Raw genomic sequence first — 10711 nt, forward strand, 5'->3', positions numbered from 1 at the left:
TAACATATATTTGTTCAAGGTTTTATCCAAGGATGTTATTGCAGTGTTGGAATGGAACTTTGGTACACATAACTTATAACAAACTATACCATATGGTCCATTTGGACCTCACCAATGGCAAAAGTCCATGTTCACTGCCTTCCTGCCAGCCATCGGATCTGTACTGAATTCCTCCCGCATCATCATCTTCTCGTCCCTCTTCATTCCTTCCCCTGAGCCCAGCAGATTACAGATATCATTATAATGGACATCCTGGCAGGCTAGCTGTGGTCACATTTAATTTTCCATGCCCTGATATCTACACAAGATAATCAGCATTTACACCTGAGAGTGAAGGCAGAAAGATGAGCAGCATATGCGCAAGGCGGTAATATGATTATAAAGAGAAGAATGATCAACACAATGTAAGTTGGAGAAAGCAACTGCAAATGAAATAATGCACAGACTGAAAGAAAATGTATTCAGCATAAAATTCAAAAGGACAAAAGCAGGGTAGAGTTTAAGCACACTTGTCAGATTTGCATTTAAATAAGAATAACCTACTTCAGGCCCATGGATGACTGATGGCAAAATATGATTCACTTGGACATCCCTAAACACACACATTACATCTAGTATACTCTGAAAGCAGTTGCCTTTTCTTGATATAGCATTTTGTATTGTGGGAGCAGCCCTGTCCAATTGCTTGCAAATAAAAAGAAATGTTCTTCTTTAAAAGCGAGGGTTAAATGCTAGTCTTACTGTAGTGGACGAGTGAGATCATCACTGATTCCACTGTTAATCTTGCATGTTCAGAAATACGTATTTTTCAATAGTGTTCGCAGAATTATGAATTTCCTGCTCTTTAAATCATTTTACTCTAACTTGCCACACTTGTTTGTGTATGAAGCAGGTCTGTAAACTACCTAAAGTTGGTAGAATTCTAGTGTAGAGCTGCTAGAACAGGTATTTATTATATACTGTACATTTTGCTCCTATGGCATGAGCTTTCACATCTATAACAGATCAATTTCCCCTGAGCCGAGGAGTGACGACCAATTTCTTTTGAAGGGCTCCACATACATATTTCAGCTGTGAACTACCAAGCTCACAGGGAGACGTATTACCACTGTAAATGCATAGCAATGTGACCGAAATTACAATCTCTTACAGAATTTCTGCAAGATTTGTTCTATATGGAAGTTTATTCATCTGTCTAATTCAAGCTGCCCCCCCACTCCCTCATTCACCCCACACTTTTGAACTACCTTTTGAAAGCTTGCTAATGCATGCAGTCTTCAGCAGACAGCGTTTGTTCTTCTCATAAAACACACCAACGCATTCCTGAGGAATAAAAAACGAGATGAACAGAATCCAAAGATTCATACAGTAGAAAAGGTGACTCCTTTAGCTTAAGTGCGTTAACAACTTGGTGCCAGGGATTTGAGGCACAGCATCAAAACACCAACCCCCATCTGTCAAGTTTGCAAACTAATGGAAACAGTGGGCACATTCACAGGATGATCAGAAGCATTGGTAGGGAGTTCATTTCATGTCACAACTGCTAATGAGATCAACATTGGCTAAAAATACCAATGAATATTTATCTATCCGAGGAGAAAAAAAAGGTTCTTCCTGAGGATATCCCTTGTTAAAAACCTCCACAGATGAACATTTTGCAGCCCAGCTATAAAGGTACAGCAGCCAAAATAAGAGCAGACTTCAGATCATGGCTTATGTTAGCTAAATTTGGCATATTATATTTAAAGCCCTCAAGTTCTGTGGATCTCCTGAAGCTGAATATTCATAATTTAACACAACATTTACAGGGAGGCACACTTTGATATTTTTGGAAACCAATCTTTTGATGCTAAAAATGTAACCTCAAACCTCTGCTACTTTTATCAGTGTGTTTTAGTGTTGATGCTAACCAAAGTTAAAAGCTGCTCATATCCAGGATCAGCCAGACACTTTATCAGAATGGCAGCTCAGTCTTCAGTAGAGGAAGCAGCGCAGGCTTGACTTATAAGGCTGACAATGTCTCCATTCACACATCTAATTTAAGAGCGGCTTCTCCTCTGCCTAATTAACAATTTACTAGGCCATCAGTCAGCCACCCTATTGTGGTATAATCAGCGTCACCAGCTTTCAAGTCGCTATGCACACACTTTCGTATCTGCAAGGAGATAAGAAATATCATTCAACTTTCAAGGAAATGCAAACAGAAAAGTGGTAAATGTTGCTTTAAAAGGATTCAGAGAGAATAACAATGAAACTGCAGACTGGATCTGCACAGCAGAATGAGATGGTCTGCGTGTTTGACAAATTAACCAGCTCTGTTTGTGCATGTTATGAGCTGCTGCCGTATAATGTTATTGCCATGTTTAGAGAATCAGCAGAAGCATGTTCATTCCCATGGGGGTTTGGGATTTTTTGCTGGCTCAGTCGGCCCATTTGTGTCAACACAGCTTTGATGCAATGCATATTGTGTGCAAATTTCACTTGCAGTTTTTTGTCCATTTGTGTGACGGGGGGGTTGGTTTAGGCATAAGCTATTGAAGGGTTTAATGCTTTCTGTACTGTATGTGTAGGCACCTTTAAAGGATTATTATACAGTGTCAGAGTGGATTTTACTAAAATACACAAATAAATCCCCTATAAAGACTCTACCCGCCTCACCCTACAGTTGCATAACTCTTTCATCTGGTGCGCCGTGTCTCTAACACCCTCCTCAAGACAAGACCCAATGCTTAATTTTATTTTCTAATTTGGTGAAATGAGTGTGTGTGTGGTGGGTGGGAGGAGGGGGGCTAAAAGTCAAATCTGCAATATATTTGCCACTGGTTGTCTCCAAATTTTCTCACTGTACAATAATAACCCACAGAGAGGATTAAGAACTGGTAATCTGGGGGAATAGTGTATTTCATTTTTGACTACTTGCTGCTTTATATTTTCACCCCTTAGCTTCCTCTGAAAAAAAAAGAAAAACAATTGGAATTTCACCCGTTTATCCACTTAGTCCTCTGTCTTGCTGATTAACAGGGAAGGGCTGGGAGAAAGGGATAACCTAGAGTGGATGGTTCCAAGGATATCTGAGGCCAGCATGCCTTCCCGTGTGTGTGTATGTGTGTATGTATTATTGGGGATCTATCTGCATGTGTGGATGCACCGTATAAACAAATTCAGTACAACTTGAAATGTGCGGCCAATTAAAAGTAGCCCCCTGAAGCAGTGTGCTTATCAGGATGCAGTGAACATAGCAGATCCACTCTCAGATAGCCTGCTGCAGTCTGTAGCTGTAACTAAGGCATTAATACCATCTACCTCTGTAGCACATGGGTTTGACATCTTTATCCTTTAGCCACAGAGAAATCCATAAAATATTAATACAATTGATCCCAAGCTGTTCTCACTTCTAATCCTTTGCAAAAGCCCAGATTTGAAGTAGAAAGAACAAAATGCCAAATTTAAATAAAATGTCAAATATGAAATAGTTCATTGGTCCACCCCAAAAAATTATGTGATTTTAGAGAAATGCAAAGTATTTGCAGTAGAGTTGCCATGCATAAAACTTGAAAAAGATTAATAATTGCATGTAAGAACTAAATCTTCTTATTTAAATTCAACAACTCCCCAAAGATGCTATTATGTTGCCCAACAGTGCATTACATGAAAAGAGCATTTTAGACATTAATGGGATTAAAAGTCTTTATCAAACAGTTACTTTACTTTCTGCTGCAAAGAAATATGAAATATGACTCTCCTAAGCAGGTGAATTGGTAACGATTCTTTGACTGATGAAAAAACAAAGAGATGATTAAGTTACTGAACTAAAATTGCTGTGTTTACATAGAAGTCAAGTGCAACTGAGAATCAATATCTGCACCATCTGGAGCCAAGGAAGGCAACTTTCTGTATGCATCCTCAATGCCTGGTCAAGGCCATCTTGAAAAAAAATGAAGAAAAAAAAAAAAAAAAAAAAATGCTGCTAACTTTGTTGCAAACTAAAACCAAACCATGTTGAAGAAGATAGACGGAAGGTTTTGTTTGTCAGACTTGCATCCTGCAGCAAAGTCTTTGTTGTGCTAAACATAGTTTTGGTGGCTTCTGTTCATCCTAAAAACTTTACCACAAAGGTGCAAAAACTAATCAACACACTTCTGAAGTAGTTTTGATTCATTTGATGTAATAATGTACTTTTAAGAGGCTTATCTTTGCTAGGAAAGGGTGATGCCTAAAATTAACCAGTCAGTAAAATTAGAAGTAAATAATGAACGAAAGACAAGGAAGCAAAGAGACAGCTCAAGACTCGTCTTTGAGAGTGCTGTGGCTTCCTTCCACTCCCCATCAACTACTTTGTTGCTTATTTAAAAAAATCTGGCATTTTCAGCGTTTGCTGTCAGCATGTCACTTTTGCAACAGACTCCAAGAGATACCTTAGGCATATTTCAGTTACACCATGAGCTATGACAATAACATTTGATGCCCTGGGAATGAAAATGGAGTTTAGAAATAATGGAGCTTATTAGCCCTAAAAGTTTAACATTCTAGTATGGTTCTCGACTGCTAACGTTCTCGTACAGTGATCTACACCTACTCTTGTTTTAGGGGTCGTTATACTCCAGGTTTTAGATGTCTCCCTGGTGCAACACAATTGACTTAAATTAATAGGTCATTGTGCAGAGCTTAAGCTGTTGGAGAAACATTTTCCTTTCAATCAGATGTTTTGCAGCAGCATTTCCACCAACGGGGGCAGGTCGGGTTGGGGCGGTGAGGGTCCAGATTTGGTTTGTAAGCTGTAATCTCGTTGCGTTCCCACAGCCAACCTTAACCTGAGAGGTGGAGTATCAGTCGGATAGGGATAGACGCCTCAGCTACATAATAGCATGACGCCATCGCAGCACAGCGCCTTCCTTAAAGTAGAATCAAAACACGACTCAAAAAAAGGAGGAGAATGGTGGTCATCCAACAATTTGTGTTCTTTCTTCTTGGTGCTGCTTCATGACGCCATTTTAAGCAGAGATTTAATCAACAAAAAGAAAATCTGTTGCTCTAAACAAGGAGTCATACCCACTTTGTTTTTATGCCAGGCCACACATGGAATGACTTTTCTCAACAAGTCAATGGATTGTAGTGTCAAGCACCACCCTTTTAGGTCGGGTTGGTTAGATTGGGTACCCCAACAGAAGGATCCCAACAAAGTAGGATGGGCTGGGTCAGATATTAGGATACCTTTCCCGCTTTTCGCATGTGGAAACACCAAAAAAATGTATCCTGACCTGACTCGCCCTGACCTGACCCATATCCGTTATTGGAAATGTGGCTTTAAAAATTTGCAGCAGTTGAGGACCAGAAATGGAGATCCTTGGACATTTAGCTGCAAAACCCCAGACTGCAAACAACTGAATGTTTACTGGTTTATCATCCTCTTCAAAGGATATAAGAAATATAAACGGAAAGAAAATAAGGATGTAACAAAGACACATACGAACCATGTTTAGTTTCTCCCTTCTGGTCAACTGAAGTAACACTGCAGTGCAACATGGGTGTCTGTAATGAAAAAGTTTGATTCTAAAGTAATGAAAACACAATGACTTGTGGTTATGTATAAGAATAAGATATTTCTTGATACTGGGGATACATGAATATTCAGGCTGAATAGCTTTGGAAGAAAAAAACTAAAAATGTCCTAATCTGGAAGCATATAGAAAATATTTTCCTAATAGTACAAACTTTAAATAGAGCATATGTCACAATATTACGAGTTTTGGGCTGATAACCTTAAACATAATTTCATCTGTATTATTGCTGAAAAAAACTTAATTAGAGCCCACATGACTGTAGATAGAATGTAAAAACATTCTATCTACAGTCATTTTGTTGCATCCAACACAGCATTACAAAAGACAGCTAAAAGAAAAATTCTCTGTTTCTCTCTATGACTTCCCCTTACTCAGACCACCCAATAAACTGACAGAGCACTACACCCACATGCACATTACCCCTGCAGCCCTCCCCCTGTGCTTGTGTAAACATCCATACAAACACCAAGATGGATCAATTTCACATTCCCTTTCAGGAGGCTAGAGATGCCTTGTCTCATTGTGAAGTTATGGCACGGTGTTTGATCTCACCTAAAGCTGCTATGCAAATCAGCTGTTCTACTCCTTTTTCCTTTTACATCCCTTTTTTACGCTCTAATAAATTCTAAACAATTATCTTCCTCACTTCAGATGTTGCATCTTGTGGCCTATTTTTGAAAAATGGGTAGAGTTTAGAGGGGAAAAAAGAGGACAACAACAAAGCTAACTAATTGAGCAAAAAAAAAAAAAAAAAAAAAAAAAGAAGAAGAAGATTGTGCAGTGGTTGAAAACTCCAAAAGAGAAAGCTCTTAGTTCCACCATAATGGTTTTAGCCATTCATTTGCACTTTATTGGCTTTGCTTGGCAGTAGACAGGGACCAAAAGCACCCCCGAGAAACAGCGTTCCCACAGAGACATTTGATCATATGCTGACTGCTTGGAAAAGAGTGTAAATTAAAGTCCCTCCCCACCCTGACACTTAAAACGCAAGACACGATATAGGCCGTATTTTCTCAGCTAAATCAGGCGCCTGAGAGATGGATACCTACTATAATTGCAGCAGGAAAAAAGGAATCAGACATAGGTGTACGTTAGTGCCCTGGTGCTAAATCACATCAGCAGCTGGGTGATGAAAACTTGCCTGTAGGGGTTCAAGGGACTCATAGCCATTCTGTACCAGTGATGGGGTGTGCACTTGAATTTGCATCACTCTGTGACATATCAAAGAGAATGCACAAGCAGATGTGCCTCTTTGATTTAGCTAGTTGTGAGATGCAGTTATTCTGTAGGCCTACAATAATCTGCAGCTTTCTTACCCTAATCCTCCAGTTTTACCCAAGTAATGAACATCGTGAGGAAGATGGTGTGTGTGCAGCATGTTGCATAATCACTGTGCATGTGTATATGTTGAGGCAGTTTATGCACGGGTGGGGCTTTTCCCCACATTCTTTTGATGTAAGAAATCATTTGCTATGAAAACACATATTTATAGTTCTTATCACACACCACTCATCATACCTGTCAATATATGCACTGCATTAAATATAAGTTATTTATTGACTCAAGTACAGGCTGGGGACACGCAGGTGCAGTAAAAACACGCATGCAGGTGCTTCACCCTTCCTCCTTGCCCCTCCTCTGACCAATTATCAGTGCACACGCACATACACAAACGCAGTTTTGACATTGTTCTGCCAGAGAATTAAATTCTTAACCATTTCTGGCGGGAAGGAGAGAGAGAGAGAGAGAGAGAGCGTCCATGCTCTCATTAGAATAGCTCCACTCCCAGTCCAAACCCACGAAGCCCAGTTTGCTGTCACTTTTGGCGGCACCTCTGAGTGGGATGCCATAAAAACACTCATTAGGAAGCCAAGGAGCTTGTTGTGTGATGCGGCGGTGTTACTGAGCCGCCAAGCGGACCATCTGCAGACTTCACCCAAAGCTCTACCTAACAGCGTCCAGACGGACTGAAGCGGATGGATGCCCGGGTGAAGTTGCAGTATCACGCAGAGCATATGTACCAGCACAAACATAATGACCCCATAGTCTGTCACACGGATGCTAATGGAGTCTAGGTAGAAAGAGTAGCTATTTTTTTTTCTCTGAATCATGAGTCAGTTAAAAGCTGCAAAGTCAAGGTCGTTTACAACAGCAAGTGATGAGGGATCGTTTTTCTTTTTCTCGTTCATCTTCTTCGTCTTCTTCTCATTCAAATGTAAAACTACGTTTTCATGCAAGCAGATTAGTGGTATCTTTTTTTGTTATGTGTCAGTTAAACACCAGTTTTACCAACCCGCGGGGAGCCAGTGGAGTAAACTCCAATTAGGACACCTGGTTTTATCTTTTTTGCTCTCCACAGAGCGGTGACACTGCCCCGAAGGTGAATTGTATCTGTGCGCAGTAACCCCCCAAAAATCTCCTGTCTGTCTGCTTTAATGAGGAAACTTCACAAAGAGGTCCTGGTGTCTAATATTTACTCACCATCAATAATGACGGTCCTCATGATTTAGATGGGGGTGAAATCCAGAAGCGCTATAAATCCAAACCAAATGAGTCCCACCCGAGTGCGGAGATATTTAATGCAATTTATGGGTGATTGCAAATCCAGTGTTGTGGTGGGGGGAGACTGGACGCACCGAAGCACCCTTCAAACTTTAGCCGTAGGTTTTCCCGAGTGGGGAGCCACGTCTCCGGCTGCACCCTGGCTCAGTCATGGACGTGGACGAGGGATTACAAAAATCTGTCAGCAATAAACATCCAAATTGGGATCAGTATACTCGACACCGCCCTCCCCATCCAAAGGAAAAAAATAAATAAATAAATTAAATTAAAATGATCAAATATGGGACGCGCACACAGCTCTGGAGACAAGAGCTGAAAGTGCAATTACAGAAGTAGAGAATCAACGAAAAACCAGCGTGAAATCCATCTTTTTGTAATAGTAGCTTATATCCAGTCCGATCACTTGTTCCGCTGTATATTTCCCCTCCAGGTAGCTTCACGGAGGAAAGTGCGGTGTGAGCGTGGATGTCGGCCGCACTGGCGCGCGTCGGTGTGCGCTCGACACAGCGAGGTGGAGAGCGAGGGAGGGCGGGGCAGGGAGGTGCGTCTGGCAGAAAGAGACAGAAAGACTAGAGAGGGGGGGATTCAGAGATTAATCTTTAATGGGTCTGTGTCACGCTACAAAAAATATCCCTCTTAATTCTCAAAAGTTGAGTTTTTATGTTAATAGAAGCAAAAAAAATGCAAACAGTATTTAATGATTAAATCACTAAAAGAAAAAAAATTGACCCCAAACTAAATTATTAAGATAATCAAATAATATTAAGCAGTCTTAGTGGTGAAATTTTATTATTTTTAAGTGTGACTCTGGAAGCTGATGGTATTTCTTGCAGCGCAGGGATGCGCTCTGATGAATGTTTTATGTGCAGGGCTTTTGGGCTGGTGCTGGTGTGGGTGTGTGTGTTGGTTTGGACGGTGACGTGAAGCGAATCTATTTGTATCGGACACGGCCAGGCACGCACATGCATGGGATAACAGCCCCAAAAAGAAAGGCACGAAGCCCAGAATGATGCCAGGACCCGAGCTTTTTCTGCTAAGGTGGGACTGTTTGTGGCTGATGTCTCTGATTGAGTTCTTGAGAACGGACAGAAATAAACAAGATTTCACTTCTTACTGGTTAACAGAATAACACCTTGGATCCTTTGACTTCTGGAGTTTGTTTTCGACTTTACATCAGCCGGAAAAACATTTCCTGATCTACCAGGGAATCACTTTTTTTCTCTCTCTCTCTTTTTTTTAAATAAGGCGTTAAGGTTGTTTTGTTTGTCTTTGTTTTTAAGTTATTAGACTATTGACCAGCCCAGTCGCACTGTCAGTGCACATCAATGCTGGTCTGCATCAATGCTGGGTTTTGCTGAGTCCCAGTGGGATTGGAAACTCAGCAACCCATTTATATGTAGGTACCACACGCCCCCAACAGGCGAACATTAAAACAGATTTTCAGCATCATAGAGAAATAGAGAACTTTCATCTTTGGATGATGATTCCTTCCAGAGAGACAGCAGGAAAACAATGTTTCTAACAGGGAAATGATTGAACTCCCTGTGGAGATAATGTTTATGTATTTATTTTTTTTTGTAAGATAGTCTTAAATATGTGGCTAAAAATGAAATTGGCCTACACTGTGTGTGTTTTGTAGTTAGAATAGTCGTATATGTGAATGAAAACAAACACACAGTCCTGCCAAGACACATTAAATCCAAACACTTGAATTTATTACCCTTTAGGAGCCTAATTCATACAGTCATATAGATACTAGCCAGAAAATTCCCAATGATGAGCAGATATGTGGAAAGCGCTGCCAGGTGGGTGGTTTAGTTGAGTGCACTGGGAGGACGCAGTAGTCTAATCCCAAGCTTACAACTACCACCAATATTGAGTCACACCATCAGAATATGTCAGTGAGCCGCTCGCCTGGTATTTGCTCTCAACAGAGAGCGGCAGGGCCAGATGGCCGGTAGAGATGCGGGCCAAAGACGCCACAGCAACCCGCTGGGAACGAGGTCACCCCACATGAAAGGAAATGCTATAACCTTTCACAGTTATCGCCATCTCTCTTTCTTTATCCAAACGCATCCGTATGGGTAAACACATGTATGTAACTAATCCTGCCATGTTTTTGTACATAATGCTTTTTGTTTTGCCATTGCTCTTGCTGGAGCTGTAATTATAATATTTTTCTTAAGGAACAAATAAGAATAGCCTATGTGAAAGGTAACATTCTTTTCTAAAGCGCCTTTATTAATGCAGGATTAAACCAAACAGTTAAAACTGTATCCCAGTATAACCCAGTTTTGGAGAGATGTTTACATACTGCAGAATAACCTTTCTACTTGTGGTAAGCATCTAGGACAGAATAAGAACATTACATACTTAGAAAGAATCTCAGTTAAGTCAAGCTACATAACGTTGACATTATCACAACAATACATTCCCAGATCATAACCCTTCCTAAATTTATCCCCAGAAAAAGGAAAAAAAAAAAACTTAATTGGCTCACTGGATAAGATGTCTTCATGTGCCAGGAAATGGAGGACTGTATTACAGCTGATTACTTCTGTCTTGCTCATGATATAACATGCTCACGA

General features: G+C 40.5%; 1 protein-coding gene across 1 annotated transcript in view; it reads right to left on the reverse strand.

Annotated features, from left to right (window-relative positions):
- Positions 1-8593, reverse strand: part of rtn4r (reticulon 4 receptor) — a 50589-nt gene extending 41996 nt beyond the window's left edge. The window contains exon 1 of the mRNA XM_042000653.1: positions 8043-8593. Coding sequence (XP_041856587.1) covers positions 8043-8064 — 22 coding nt within the window. The 5' untranslated portion in view covers positions 8065-8593. The remainder of the gene's footprint in view (positions 1-8042) is intronic.
- Positions 8594-10711: the final 2118 nt, after the last annotated feature.

This window comes from Melanotaenia boesemani, chromosome 11 (assembly GCF_017639745.1).
Source record: "Melanotaenia boesemani isolate fMelBoe1 chromosome 11, fMelBoe1.pri, whole genome shotgun sequence".
Classification (NCBI taxonomy): Eukaryota; Metazoa; Chordata; class Actinopteri; order Atheriniformes; family Melanotaeniidae; genus Melanotaenia; species Melanotaenia boesemani.